Raw genomic sequence first — 16,055 nt, 5'->3', positions numbered from 1 at the left:
TGGCGTGTTGGTCAAAGAAGTATTTTAAGTCATCAATAGTTTTAAATTTTAACAGTTTACAGAGCACTCGCACTTTCCCATATCTTGGTCTGGTATTTGCCTCAAATGGATTATGGGCGGACCATGTGGCTTATTGCAGGAGGAAGTTCACAAACTCTACTAATATGATACTCGGGCTATCAAAGCCGAGGAATACAGAGGTGGTATCTGCCACTGTTAAAATTTATAGACTCCAATGCATACCTATTGTCACCTATGGCGCTGAAGTTTGGGGACATACTAATAGTGGCATTATCCAGGATGGGGAGAATAGATTCTGTCATAAAATCCTGGGTGTACCTATTTCTTCTTCTAAATATGCTTGTCATTGTGAACTTAACCTGCCATATATCGAAGATTACCTTAAGGCTCGCCCAGCATTATTTTGGCTGAGAGTTTGGAGAAATCCCGTTGCCCAACTAACCAGAGAGATAATATCAGACTGTCTGAAATGTGATAAGGGAATGAACATCCTTGGTTGGCAGCGGTACATAAAAGCTTAACCAGTGTGGACTGCGAACACTTATTTTTAAATCCTTTAGACCTTGGCACCACTAGTAATAAATCCCTTCAGACGCTTCTTTACGCATCCTATAGGGATGCTAGATTGGACAAAGAGCGCAAGAAAGTGTCAGTCGCTAGATACATGTGTATTGAGAACATTTCACGTGCACCTTCTAGCTACTTATTAAAACCAATTAGTCGCTGGGAAAGGGGGTTACTTTTCCGGCTGATGACAGACACCATGAAATTTATGCTCTCTTTTCCCGCTGGGTTTACCCCTAACCTTGATCTATTGCCATGCCCATGCAATAGCCAACAGACACAATCGATGTTGCACTTTTTATTTTTTTGCTGCTATTACCCAATACTCACTAAAAGGTTTTTACATCCGTATTTTAAAGCCTTACCGGAGATTGACTATAAGGCTGCATATGGGATGGTCATTGCTTTAAATGACGATGAGCTAACCTTTCGGGTTGGCTCTTTCCGGAAGGCGGCGGTACGCACTCGTAATTCTATGTGCCCCTGCTGAATCTTTACACCTTATTTTGTTGTTTTAATCTCGAAGTTATATGTCACTCTAATGAATTTTACACTTTTTTCACCCTGTGTGCTGTATTACTGGAGGACTAATTTTAATCTTAACTGGATGTTTTTAACTGTTCCTTTGTTGTTGAAATTTTTCTTTAGATATGTTGCTGTTTGTCTGTACTTTTATGGATATGTATCTGTATCCGAATAAAGTTTATATTGATTGATTGACAGGCGCCTGGCTGCCTGAGCTGAAGTTTGCCAGGCTGAGGATTTCACAGCCCTGTGGGCAGCACCTCCTCAGCCTAGCAAAAGGTGCCTCAAGATCCTTCCCCTCGTGATGAGGGGGAAGGTCACTGATATCCTCGGACCTGGGCTCTTCAGTTTTAAGCCCTATAGAGCCCAAGGCCGAGTGTCAGTCAGTGATGCTCGTCATAGAGTGGGGTGGGGTCGGCAGTCTCACTGACCACATCCCACTCTGTGACGAGTGAGGGACTGCTGCCTACCCTCAGCCAATGAGGGAAGGCAGCAGCCCCAACCATCTTAGGACCTTCAAGGCTTCCCTAGCGGAGAGCTGCAGTGAAGGTAAGTTTAATGTTTTTTATGTTTGGTGCATGCATGCATGTATGTATGTGTATTTGTGAGTTAGTGTTGCGAATGGGTGTGTGCCTGTGTGAATGCATGGGTGTGTGCCTGTGTGAATGCATGAGTGTGTGTGTGTGCCAAAGCCACCACTGCATGAATACGCGCCTGCTGGCCCATTAATCTAAAACATTCTTGTGCTCACGATGGACCCGGGATCCTGAACTCCGACTTCCCATGCATCGTGTGTGTACATGTATACCAGGATTCATAGTGTGCCATGCACAAGTGATACAGGCCTGCGAGTTACATTTAGGAAGCCCAGAGCCTGGACGAGAGTACAAGTTGGAGGAGCTGTAGCATATGTGTATTCCTGACATCTCCTAGACGAGAGGTGGAACACCAGAGGCACAGTGAGGAAAGACAAGACAGGCTTTCTTCAGAAATACCAGGGCCATTCCTGAAACATTTATCTGTAAATGACTCCGACTGCAGCTGCTGTTAGGTAGATGACAGGGGGTACAGGGTGAGACCTGCAGTGTCTGTTGTTAGGAAAAGGATCGTATGAAAAGGCACAGATTTGTGTCTCTCCTCCTGATGTCTGTAAGGATGGCTCATAAATAGCTGAGTGCAGCCTGTTCACACCTCTTTGTACTTCTGTTGTGGGCACCTGGAGCCTGGCCTGCTGAGCAGAGCATCATTGCAGACAAAGGTCAGGTCTGGAAGGTGGCCTGGCCGGAACACATGAAAGGGAAACCGACCTAAACCGGTTCCAAGGAAGCAGACTTGGAGCCCACATCCTCTATCTGCAGTATCCGTATAAAGATGGGACCAAAACCCATTGCTGTTCATTGTTGTGATCTCTTCTTCTGAGAAGGGAGTAATCGGCAGAGTACTCAAGGACTACTATACAGCCAAGTGTTGGTGTCGCAATGACAGCCAACTGCCCAGAGGCGAGGGAACATTGCCTGGAGTCTGATCTGAAGAAGGAATTACTGGACTGTCCAGGGTGCCAAGACACCCTGCCTGTGAGAAAGGGTAGGAAGGGCCAACCTTACAGGAGAAGCTGTTTGTGGAAGGGACTGCCGTAATTGACCCTGACATAGGGTCCATCAAAAAGAAACTCGATAAGCAAGGGTGCCGAAGGAATCACGGTACTGCCGGACCGGGCAGTGCAATCTTCGTCACTTATTCCTGTCCTAGCTTCCAAGGCATATGGAGCTGTGGGCCTGAGTGGTAAGCCCAACTGGAGGCAGTATATGCTCTTACTTGTGGCCCTTGTGCCCCACTATTGGACTGCATGACCGCTGCACTGCCCAAGTGTGCCGTTGAGTCTTGAAGGACAGTGCAAAATGTCAGTGCACAATTTGCACCCACTCTTTGTGATGTACCTGTATGTACATCAGGACTCCAAATGTCCATCTTTAGTGGCAATTCATATAACTTAACCCGTAACTAAAATACAATTTCACAAATCATCCTAGCCTAGAATAGAATCTAAATCCTGTCAGTGTAATTTTGATACTATATATTCATATTTAATACAGGTTTATAATCACCTGAAACTCATTATTGAGGTAAAAAAAACTGGTACTACGTAATCTGCATGTGTTTACAAATAATGATGAATCAATGAGCTGTCCAAAGTTCACTGGAGACAAATGAAAGCTTTTTGGGAAGCACAACAAATATTTTTTTCAATGTATTTTATCTATTTTACAGCAGTGTCTCTTTGTTTCTCGTTTTGGTTACCTTGTAATAGGTTAAAAATAGTTGTAGATTTTAATGCTGAATGTCTTAAATAAAGATCTCCGTTGAGGCCATGTACAACAAGATGACTACACTTTGTTTCATATAATTTCAGGATTTGAAAGTTATTGTCAAAGATATGGTGAAGGTATAAAGCGTGTCTTAACATCGGTTGGACCAGTTCCGGATCTATCTGGAGAAATAATGGAGAAAATTCATCAGGTTTGTGCACAAATTAAATTGTTGTAGTTGTCTTCTGAGAGCAAAATAATGCATGGATATAAATGTGGGAATTAATAACAACTGCCAGTTTCTCTGGGGGGAGGTGGCATTCCAGCCCTTTATATTAACTCCTCTGTCATCACAAACCAAAACAATCAAAGAGGAACCATATGCAAATCAGGCTTGGGGCTGTCCTTGAAGTGACAGTCTTTCTAAACTGTTAGGTCTCATCCTCTTCGAGGTAGAATACAATCCACCCCCAAGAAACCTCAGCCCTTTTGGGCCTTATCCGTGAGGTTTAGCTTGGGTGTCTATGGTACAGCAAATTATTTATCTTCCAACCATTAAATTAAAAACCAGTAGCGCTCGGGATGCTTCTGGATATGTATACTGAGTGTAGAGGATTCAGCTGTATTAATTTAAATGGTTATTCCAGTGCCTACACACACAGACATGTATACACACTCAAACACACTTTTGGAAATGTTACGCTAATTTCCTTGTTTAGCGCTCAATTGTGAGGCTTATCTGATAGAGACTACTAGCCGCAGATTCCTTCACGTAGACTTATCCCCAGACGTGAGACTTGATCCAGAAAACTTTAAAGCCCAGCATCCCTGCACGCCGGGGGGACGGGGCATCACGCGACTCCGCCCAGGCGTCCTCTGCGTATGTGACATCAGCGAGGTCACATAAGTCCCACCCCGGCGCACCTACGTCAGTTTTTTCCTTTTCTGCATGCAACGCGGATCCGGTTTGTGCTCTGGGCCTGTTTAGGCCTTTCCCTTATGCTATTCCTGCGTGTGTGGGAACAGTGTGCGAATGCCTTCAGGCTTTAAAACTTGCTTGTCGTGTGGCCGCCTCATGTCGGCGACGGATCCTCACCCCATCTGTATGTGGTGTTTGGGGGAGCACCACGACTCCACTGATTGTGAGGCGGGCCAGCAGATGAAACCGAAGTCCCGGCGGGAGCGCCGGATGAAACTTCTTTCGGGTCGTGTGTCAAGGTCGGCGTCGTCCTCTCGCCCGCCCCCTGCGGAGGGTTCTCGGACCCGCAGCTTCCCTTGCCGACTTTGATCTTCTCCCAGGTCGCAAGAGCACCGCTCACCTCTTGGTAAGTGTTGCAGTTTGTCCCCGAGGGTCGGGTTCCGGCCTGTCGGGGGCGTGGGCTCTCCGCTGGTGGTGCGGCCCCTCGTGTCGTCCCTTTATCTGCAGTTTCCTGGTGTGGGGGTGACCAGAGCCCAGATGGAGACATATGTGGCAGCTTTGCAGGCCTCGCTGGCTTCTCCTCCTTCCCCTCCTGGGACATCAGCGGATCCCTTGCAATGTGCGGGGCCCTCCGCGGCTTTGTCAGTGGCTCCGGCCCCGGCGTCGACTGGCTCGGATCCAGGCTCGGAGTATGTGGTGCCGTTGGGGTGCGGCCCTTCGGGGGTCCTCCTTCGGACCACGGCGCCTCTGCTTCGCCGCAAACTCCCGCGGGAGTACCTCTGGTGTCGCGGGAGGTCGCTAGGGCTCGGTTTGCACCCCGAGCCCCTTTCGGTCCTCGGGACAGGCGACAGCCTTGTCCGAGGCCGAGGTGACGCTGCTACGGCGGCTGCTGGCCCTGGCGGCGCCACAGGGGTCGGCAGAGGGCCCATCTCGCCCTGTCACGGGTCGCGGCTGGCGGTAGATTCCTCGTCCCTCCCCGGGCCCTTCTCGGCACTCCACGCAGGTGGCTGCCTCGTCGGAGGTCAGGTCGGTGCCGGCGCCGCCCCTTCGCCACCCCAGCTCCGGCCCAGCTCCGGTCTCCTGCGCCGTGTGCTGTGTCGGAGGTCGCCCCGGCGTCTCCTCTGGCGCCGGTCGACGACGGTGTCCTACCTCAGGTTGCAGACTCTATGGCGCCGGGCCGACGTTGGGTCGTTGACTCGTCTTCGGACGCCTCCTCTTCTCCAGAGGTTCGGCGGTTGCTGGTGTCATCCTCGCCGGAGACGGGCTGCCGTTTCGTGGCTTTTTCCACTGACGTCGTCTAAAGGCGGCTCCTCGCCGTCTCCACGACCGCGGTCTTTGCCAGCGGAGCCGCAGGTCCCCCACTCCTCGGTCCCTCCTCCTTCCTTCCTTCCGGCCTTGGCCCTTCCTTCCTCTGGTTGGCTTGGGGGATGGCCGCCTTAGCTTGCAGTCATCACCTAACGAGGAGCTGCTTTCCCCTCCGCGGGGCCCTACGGAGGCGGGTGCGGCTTTCGCCCGTGCTGTTTCCGCGGCTGTGGGAATTTTGCACATGGGTGATCCAGCTACCCATTTCCCCACAGATCATCTTCTTGAGGTTCTCCATCAGGGCTCTGGTGGTAGGGAACTGTTGCTTCCCTTCAAGAGTTCACTCCACTCTTCTCTCTTGGGGACTTGGGGCCGTCCCACCACAGGGGACCCGGTGCCCCAGCACCTTCTGCACCGCCACCATCCGGCACCGCGTGATCCGGTGTGCCTTTCTCTTCACCCTTCGACCAGAGGCCCCCTTTTGCAGTCTGCCTTTCCTGCTTTGCCACTGCTGTTGTCTCCCCCGTCACGGGAGGCCCGCTGGCTGGACTCCTCGGGGCGCAATATATTTGCCTCAACCAGTGCGGCTCTGCGGGCCCTTAACACACTGTGTGTTTTGGCTAGGGCCACTTCTTGCTTGTGGGACTCGGCGGTGTCCCTTATGTCTGCTGCTTCTCAGGAGGGTGCCTGTGTGAATTTGAGACACCATGTCTTGGATGGTTGGCAGCTGGCGACGTTTATGCTTCGCTCCACCCTGGACATCTCGGAGGTGCTGGGTCGTGCCATGGCTTCTTCGGTTGCCCTTAGTCGCCATGCCTGGCTTCGGGACAGTGTGTTCCCGGAGAATGTTCAAGAACAGCTGGTGGACCTCCCCTTCGATGGTGCTCTTTTGTTCCATGCCCCTGCAGACTCAGCCATCCAGAGGTTCTTGGCGGGGCTTCGTTCTCCTCCTCCTCCTCCTCCTCCTCCTCCTCCTCCTCCTCCTCCTCAGTGACCTGCGTGTTGATCTGGTTCTTGGAGCTGTTCTTCAGTTGGGGCGGGTCGCCCCGGTTGTCTGTTCTGTGTGCTTCATGGCCACTCGAGTCCTCCTTGCTGAGGCTGTGAGGCTGTGGTTCTGTTGGCTGCTGGCCAACCCTTTTTGACTGTGTGTTTTTCCTTTGGGTTGGCTGCTTGATAGGCCTCCTGCGGGGTTTTTTGACGCAGGTCTTTTTTGTTGTCCTCTGCTGCGTAAGTTTCCTCCTAAGATGTTCCCATGTCTTGGGATATGACATGCCCTATGTGGGGCAGGGTTGGCTGTTACATAGCCCTAATATGTGCTGGGGAGTTGTGGTCGCCTGCGGGCTTCTGCTCTTCGTGGTGTTATGGTATGTTGCGGATGCAACCTTCTTCTTCGCTTTTTTGCTTTGAGTGTTTCGTTCTGTGGTGTCCTTGGTGTCGGGCGGAGCTTGCCAGTGCTTGCACTCTTGTTCTTTCTGCACCGTTGTGCCTTCTTGGGGCTTTCATGGGACTGTCATCCTGCCTTCACCGCTGCTTCCAGTGGGCCTTGCACTCTGTTCTACTCTTCTCCCTGTGGGGGGATGGTCCCTGACTTCTGGACCCTCTTGCGGGCACAGTTTTTCCGTGCGGGGCGTTGGACGATTCTTCCTGGGTGACCTTGAGTTCCTCTTCTCGGCTTCCGCCTGCTTCTTGCTGCCGGCGCCGTCCTGTCTGGGATTGCCTTTGCTCTGCCTCTTCTCCTTGGAGTCTCTAGGTTGCTCTTCTCCTTCGGTGCTCATTTCCTTGCCTTGGCCTTGGGAGGAGGTTTTGTTGCTGCACGTGGGCGTGGGGTGTTTGGCCTCTTTGCGCCTTGCCTTGTTTACTCTGCTGAGTGAGGACAGGCTATCTTCTTCTCTTCTTTTCCCTTTGCCTGAGGGACGGGGCTCCTCGTCCTGTTTTCGGACTCGGCCCCTGTTCGGCCCTCTGTTGTGCCCAGGAGGGTGGGGTCCTCTCGCAGACCCTCCTTCCCCTTGGGTATGGCTAGGGTATCTATTCTACGTGAAGGAATCTGTGGCTAGTAGTCTCTATCAGATGTACGAGTTACTTACCTTCGGTAACGAGGTATCTGTTAGAGACAATTCTAGCCGCAGATTCCTTCACGGCCCGCCCTTCCTCCCCGTTCTGCGAGGGCTTGTGATTTGCTCTTTTGAACTCGCTTCCCTGTGGGTGGCTGTGTCTTCTATGAGTACATTCTTTCCCTCTTTCTGTCAGGCTGTCCCTTTTTCCTCCCCATTGTCACATGGGAGGATAGGTTTGTTGGTACTTCTGGCTCTTTGCGATCCTTGAGGTTGTGGTCTTTTGGCTGTGCCTCTGCCCATGTTCCTCTGTGATGGGGATGTCTTGGAGTGTGTGTCCCCGACTGGTTCCCCTTCCTTGTCTTTGGTTGGGGTTGTAGTCCTGTTGCATGTTATCGTGATGTATTTACATATGTCCCTTGTCTCCGGGGGGGGGGGGGGGGGGGCTGTCTCTGTACTGGCAGGGTTGCTGCTCTGTTCTTTATTCTTTCCCAGACATTGGGTACTGCTCTTTATGGTGGTGTTTTTCACCATTCATTTTTCTGCTCTTTCGCACACTGTTCCTATACTCTCACAGTTTTGTCTGCTGGCTCCGCGTTGTGGCGCGGAAAAGTTCTCAGAAGAAAACTAACATAGGCGCACCAGGGTGGGACTTATGTGATCTCGCTGACGTCACGTACGCGGACGGACGAGGCCTGAGCGGAGTCGCGTGATGCCGTCCCCCCGGCGTGCAGGGATCCTGGGCAAAAAAGTTTTCCGGATCCAGTCTCACGCCTGGGGATAATTCTATGTGAATGAATCTGCGGCTAGAATCGTCTCTACCAGATACATCGTTAACGAAGGTAAGTAACTCATACGTTGGTGCTGTAGAGACTGACATAACCAGACACGCTCTAGAAAAAAGACTAAAAAACCTAAGGAGGCAACTAGGAAAATTAGCTAAAAATGCAGAGTTTGTAGTAGGTTTCTGAATTTCAGTACATTTTGTTCACTGTCTAAAGGAAGTGACAGGGCTTCCTATTGTTTAAACGCTGCCACTGGGGATGCCCTGTCGCTGTAAGTGGCAATTTTAGTTTTTGCCATCAGCGGTAGAAGTTGATTTGCTTACTAGAGACACTGGTCTGGGACAGGTAAGCACAATTTGAATGTTCAGAACTGAAGTGGTTAGGAGTAAACACCTAGATTCACAGTATCTTTGCCTTTAATGCTATTTACTTCTTGTCTGGTAGCTACTACTAGGAGGGTAGGAGTAATATTTTCAAAGTAAATAACATTCTTTTAGTCTAGGTTGGATACAATTAATGTCTTTACCGCAAGGATGTGGCATTTGTGAGTCAGAGAGGCCTATTCGCTAAGGTAAACTTACATGTGAGGAAATCTACACATGTACATTTACTTTAGCTCTTTTGAGGTAATTTACTACTTTTGCCTACTCACCATTTCTGAATATAAATTTACTTAAAAGTGTAGACTTATGTGTCTGCTTCCAAGAATTCAGTGGAGTCTAATTTACGACTGTAAAGTTACTTATAGTAACTTAAAGACCATATTTTACGGTTCTGCACACTTGATGGCGATCTCTGTCCTGGGGCTATTATCTCAGCCAGTGAGTTGGAGTACAGGGAAAAGGATATTAAACTTGAAAAAAATAAAAAGACTTTAAAGTAAATGATAATATAAAATAATGTGTAAATTCAGTCTAAACATAGAACAAATTAAATGTTATTGTATTTAATAGTGCTAAGAGGTGTGGTGGGTGAGGTCTTTACCGGGTTTAGGGGTGAGGGAAATGTCACCTGCTGACATTGTAGCCGTAAGCCCTGTAATGTGGATAAAGGAATTGAAGAGCTCCAGCACTGGCCCTTCAAGGAGGAAAAAAGGTCTTAAAAAAGGCAACAAGCAGTCCATCAGGACCCGGGGTTTTCCCCACTGACATATCTTCTAGAGCTTTTTTAAGTTCTGTAGCAGTGTAGAGCGACTCCATGTCCTGAGTGAGGTGTGATTCTAAAGGAGTCCACGGGCAATCCTGGAGGTAGGCATGAATGGTTGCGGGATCTTCCCTGCTGCTCGCGTAGAGGGCCCCATATTAGTCTCAATATGCTTCCTGCTTATCTGACTCCCTGACCGCAAAGCCCGACTCAGCGGTGCACAGTTTGGCAATATGACAGTGAGCATACTGGTGGCAGAGACAGCATGCCAGCAGGGTGCCCTCCTGGTCTCCTCCAACATAATGTTTCTGCTTGAGAGCTAAAAGAGAGCGCTCAGCTTTAACTCTATGGGCACACAATTGCCCGGAAAATATCGCAAACTGGCGTTTGATACGGCTCGACAGGTTGCGTTCATCTCATCCCTCCAGGGTCCTAATCTCGTCGTTGAGTTTGGTTTCGAATAGGCGCGCTTTGCGCTCCTGTGCTAGCGCTATGGAGGTAATGACGCCCTGTATCGTTGCCTTAAAGTTATCCCATAGTATATGGGGAGGGGTGTCAGGCAGGGCATTGAGTTCAATATATTCTTGGATTGCATCATTGATGGCAGCCCTATTTACTGGATCGCGCAATAGCTGTGGTGGGAGTCGCCTCCGAGGCGGGGAGCATCTGAGGTACCCATCCGGGAGATCCAGGTCAGCTGTGTGTGTGCATGGTCCGAAATAGAAATGTCGGAAATCAGCGCTGTCTTCAGTCCCGCACAGGAGGGAATCCTTAAGGAATACATAATCAATAAGGGAGTATAACTGATATACATGTGAATAAAAGGAGTAATCCTGAGCATCGGGGTGCAGGTTGCACCAGGCATCCACTAGGCTTGAGTCAGTGATTTCCCTCTTAGGCTGAGCCAACATTGCTCCCATGCCTTGAAAGTAAGTGAAACTCTTTTCAAGCTCAGGCTCTCACATCAAGTTAAACGCCCCCCCCCCCCAGTACCACCCCCCTTTGGCCTGATAGAGCTGGTCCTTAAGAATCCTACAGAGGTAGGATTCCTGTGTCTGGTTAGGGGCATACAAATTCAGAAATACCAGAGTCCTGTTCCGCTGCTTCACTATCACCATCAGAAAGCACCCTCAAAGGCCTCTGACTATACGTTGCAATTTAATACTAGATCCTCGCTTAAAAAGAATACCCACCCCTAGCGTTTTAGTATCCGTATATGCCCAATATTGGGAACTGTACTTACGGTGTGACATACAGGGGCAATCCTCCCGGAGGAGGTGAGTCTCCTGTAAGACGATTGTCTGGGTCGTGGTGAAGGAGGTAGAGCCCTAATTGTTTCAGCCTGCTGCGAGAATTGAACCCCTTCACATTGAGGAAGAGGAGTTTAGTTTTGGGTCCCCATAGTATATCAAAGAGAAGAGGGAAGAAAAGGAGATGCAGTAGCATAGTTGGAACCCCACCAGAGTATTTCAGCAGAACCAGGGGAGGCAAAAATGCCAGCCCAACATCCCCCCCCCCCCCACGAACCCAGAAGATATAGAAGGAAAGACAGATCGCAGACCAATAGGAAACTAACAGGCCAACTGGGCCCAACATGGTGAGACCCTCCATCTTCAGGCCGACGATTGAGTCCCCTGGGATCCGTAGAGATGTTTCCTCATGTGGAGAAGTGCCCCAGTAGGGGGGGAGAGTTCAGACAGGCAAAAAGGAGCAAGCAATATTGTAGTCTGTCTATGTGTTCACTATGTATGTAGGAATCGCAATAATAATTGTGATTCCTTGATATTCCTTAATTGTGAATCGCAAATTACGATTCACACTTAAGGAATACCTTCCCATTCATTCCTATGGGCCTAGAGGCCCATAGGAATGAATGGAAGACATTCGCAATTTGCAAGTACCCATTAGGTACTCGCAAATTGCAAATGCAATTTCAAGGGTACAAGGGTGTCAAAAGGACACCCTGTAGCACCTCTGAAATATGTATGCGTGCACATGTGGCGCACATACATGCCCTAAGGGCATGTATGTGCGCCACATGGCACTTTGAAAAATGCAGAAAAGTGCATTTTTCAAAGAAATCGCACAACTTGGGTGCTAAATGCATTGCATTTAAGGAATCGCAATTTGTGATTCCTTAATTGCATTCGCAAAATAGGGGATCGCCAAATTTGCGATTCCATATTTTGTGAGGGCCATTCGGGATCATACATCCCAAAAGGCTTTTTCACGTTCGCAAACAGGCTGATTCTGAGAATCGGCCGTTTGCGAACGGGAAAGGGCTTCATACATCTGGCCCATATTGTCCTCTTTCGCTGCTCCGAGGGCTCTCACCTTCCCCATACGATCCCTACTGCAATTGCTCACCATGTTCCAAGTTGGGCGCCATCTGTCTCCCTCCCCCAGGGGCAGGAGCAAGGACTCTCGATCCGGTGATCCCACCGGCAGACCCACAGGCATTTAGCTTTAGTAAGGGAGTGTACCAACCACTGTTTACCATTCAACTGGAAGAGCAGGGTCAAAAGAGTGTGTCCATTGATATTTAAGCCCATTTCCCTGCGTTTCTCTGTGATTGGCTTGAAGTCACTTTGTTTCTTAAGAGTCACTGGTGAGAGGTCTTGAAAGATTCGCAGTGGATGGCCTCAAAAGACCAGGTTGGCCTTGCCCCTAGCCTCTTTTAGAATGGCTTCCTTCTCCTTAAAGAAGTGGACACTCGTCAGGATGTCTGGAGTGGTGTCTGGTAGGCCCGACATGGCTGCAACATTATAAGCGTGGTCAAGAAGCAGCGGCTGAGCCCCCTTAGCCCCTCGAATCACTTGAAGGAGGTCTGTAGTGAAGGACTTAATATCATCACCTTCTGCACCCCATGGAACGTTTCGGAGGCAGAGATTGTTTCTGCTGCTGCGATTATCCAAATCTTCCTATTTAGCTTGGAGTTAAATTTGTTGGTCCTCCAGGGCAATAACACAGCGCATGAGCATCTCTTGATCCTCTGTGCTTTCAAGGTCATCTACACGTGCGCCCACTTCCGTAATGTCACTGGATTGGCTCTGCACCACAAATATATATATATATCTCCATCCATCCATCCATCCTTCCTTCCTTCCTTCCTTCCTTCCTTCCTTCCTTCCTTCCTACTGGCGGTCGCCAGTAGGTAGTTATAGTTAGGACCTATTTAACATTCTATTCCCAATAAGTCTGGCGCCGGTTGATGAATCTTCGTGAAATTTTCCATACTTTTGGCCAGCTCCGGCCAGCTCCTATCCTGAAAGTTTCGGGGCGATTCGTCAAGCGGGGGTTGAGAAAAAAGGGGCGTCCCAAAACGCGTTTTCCCCATGCAATTTCCCATAGGACCTTTTGACGCAGCTACAGCCCGAACTGCTGAACGGAATTACACCAAATTTGGCAAAAAGGTAGACCTCAGTTCAGACTCGTGCCTTTTGCTTAAATGGTGTAAATCCGTTCAGTAGTTCCGGAGAAAATGAGAGTTAAAAGTACATATATATCTATGGCCTCGGAGGATCCAATATGTGTATTAAATACTTATATATGTAATTTAAAACATTAAGACATTTCGCGGAATTTGCGCATCCACCGCGTCGAGCACGTATATGACGTCACGCGGAAGCACGTGAGTGTCGCGTAACGTACTTCATACGTGTCGCGTATGGGCTTAGAGTCGCGTACCAGTCGCATAGCAATCGTGCACGAAAATACGTACCCAAAGCATACTGTACGCGGATTCTACACCACAATTGTAAAATGGCGACTATGTTCCGCGCAGGGCTCAAGAAAGGTGCGTATAGGGTGCGCGAATCCCAAAAAAACTTGTAAAAAAAACAATAACAAACTATTAAAAATATAGTTTAAAAAATATATAAAAATATAGTTTAAAAAATTACAATTATTTTTTTTAAATTCATTAAAAACAAATAATATTTTTTATTTTTAAAAGAATTAAGTGAGAAAAAAACTTATGAAAATGGTGTAAAACAATATCTAAAAAATGGATACACTGAAATATAAAGATTTAGAAATCCTATGAAAATCATTAAACATCATATGTTTAGAGAGAAGTTATAGATAGGAATTAGCATTTAAAAAACCTTTGAAATTCACTGAAAAAACCACAGGTTTCAGGGGCGTTATAGTTAGCTGGTCATTTCATTTGTACAAAACCATTGAAATTCCCCCGTTATAGTTAGTTCAGCTAACTATAACTCGCGCCCCATGGTCAGTGATGTCACTGACCATGTCATGAGTGATGTAATATGGGACGTCATCAGCAGTGCATTGCGGGGGCGCGAGTTATAGTTAGCTGAACTAACTATAACAGGGGAATTTCAATGGTTTTGTACGAAGGAAATGACTACCATTAAGGATTCAGGTAACACTGGTGATGTGGATGGTACAGATAGTAGGAGTAGATTTTACTTCTGATTACCAGGTAGAGTGTCCATGGTTGAGGTCTCCACCTCCAAGACATGGAATCTATTAGCCAAAGGTAGGCTAGTGGTTTGCTGTAAGTCTCCAGTCGATTTTTGATTCATAATGTTAGTCATATATGCTGTTTATTTAGGTATAAGTTTCATTAGGTCATTACCTTATAATTAAGTCTGGTTGAATAGATTCTTGTTTTTCAATATGGCTTAAATTTTTTTTCCAGTTTTTGTTTTAAAAAAATTAACAAGGTTTGATAGAAGCGTATAACTTCACTTCTCGTTGATTGTTTTTAAACAATAGGTTAGATTTCACAAAATGTAAAGAAGTGAAAGGTTGCCAGGGCTTTACTGCTAATTGTTTACTCTGAATATGTTAAAAAATGTTCAGATACTGTATATAAACAAAGAACAGAGTGTGATGAGATAGAGAGAGAGACGACCTCGTACCAGATGGAACACGTCGATATAAAGAAGCTATAAAGAAGCTTATTCATATCATCACAATGTTACAATATTTGTATTCACCCTCCTGATACGTGTTCTTGCCGCTATTTTGCTAGGTTGTATAATAGTTATTATTCATATTGTATGAAATGGGATCGGATATTGATTTTAAATAAATCTTGAACATATAATTCTGGTTTTCTGGTGTTCTTAAGTGTGCCGTTCTATGACGAAAGAGAGTTTGGATAGCACTAACTATCCAGGGCCGGACTGGCCGTAGCGGGCACCGGGCGTTTCCCTGGTAGGCCGCCAGGATGGGGGCCGGTTTTAGGCCCCTGGGAGGCCATTTTTGTTACCGGGGGCTGGTAAAATCGACCTCTGTAATAAAATCGGCTGAAACCGGCCCTAGTAAACTGCTCGGCCGCACCACTCTCCTTCCCCCCTCCAAAGGAGCTGGCCGAGCAGTGTGCTAGGGCCGGTTTCAGTTGCCAGTCAGGCCCAGTTATATTTATTTTTTATATATTTATTTTTACAATTTATTAAGCGCAGCGTTTGCCCTTAGGCGTCTTGGCGTTAAGACTTCAGCAGTAATCAAAAGGGATGAGTTATAGCAGAAACAGTAGGCATAGTTATTGGTTAAATAGCCAAGTTTTCAGTAATTTCCTGAACTGAAGGAGAGTTTGACTTAATTTGATGTGTAGTGGTAACATATTCCACATTCTAGCTGCTGATACCACAAAACGTCTGTCTCCCCAAGACACAGTTTTTGTGCGTGGTACAATGATTTGTAAACTCATCATCGATCTCAGGGATCTGGTGGGTTGATATAAGGTTAATTGATCTTGAAGAACTTGTGGACCTTGCTTGTTTAGAGCTTTAAAAGTAAGACATAAGGTCTTAAATGTAATCCTGTTCCTGATTGTAAGCCAATGAAAATCCCTAATGGTTTGACTAATAGAAGCAAATTTGGGGGTTTTAGAAAGCAGTCTTGCCGCCGCATTCTGGATTGACTGCATTTTCACTATCACCCGAGTTTGAGCATTTGCAAAAAGGCCATTGCTGTAGTCTAAAGATGAGAGAACTAAAGTGCTCACTACTGTTTTAGCCGCGTTGTCAGGTAGGAACGGAATTACTTTTTTAATAATCCTTAGTTTCTGAAATGCAGTTGAGGCCGTCTGATTTGCATGAGAGGCGAAATTAGGTTTATCATCGAAGACGATACCTAGGTTCCTAACTTTAGATACCGGAGTCGGCAGCGTTCCCATAGATGGAGGCCACCAGATGGATGACCACCCTGGGGAAAGTTTACCAAAGATGATCACCTCAGTCTTCTCAGAATTTAATTTCAGGCAATTCGCTGCCATCCAGTCTCTGATTGCCAGCATACCATCCTGGAACCTTACCGCTACCTCCTCCCCATCGTTCTTAATGGCAAGCACAAGCTGGGTATCATCCGCATAAGAGGTTAGGCTCATCCGGTGTTGTTTAATAACCTTAGCTAAGTCCGACACATAGCTATTGAATAGTGTCGGACTTAGGGATGAGCCCTGCGG

The 16,055-nt window shown here is 47.7% G+C and overlaps 1 protein-coding gene across 1 annotated transcript in view; it reads left to right on the top strand.

Annotated features, from left to right (window-relative positions):
- Window positions 1-16,055, top strand: part of CRYL1 (crystallin lambda 1) — a 640,631-nt gene that overhangs the window by 604,766 nt on the left and 19,810 nt on the right. The window contains exon 7 of the mRNA XM_085621561.1: window positions 3,521-3,627. Within this exon, the coding sequence (XP_085477687.1) occupies window positions 3,521-3,627 (107 nt within the window). The remainder of the gene's footprint in view (window positions 1-3,520; window positions 3,628-16,055) is intronic.

Source organism: Triturus cristatus, chromosome 8 (genome assembly GCF_964204655.1).
Source record: "Triturus cristatus chromosome 8, aTriCri1.1, whole genome shotgun sequence".
NCBI lineage: Eukaryota > Metazoa > Chordata > Amphibia > Caudata > Salamandridae > Triturus > Triturus cristatus.
This window is presented reverse-complemented; position numbering and strand designations above follow the sequence as displayed.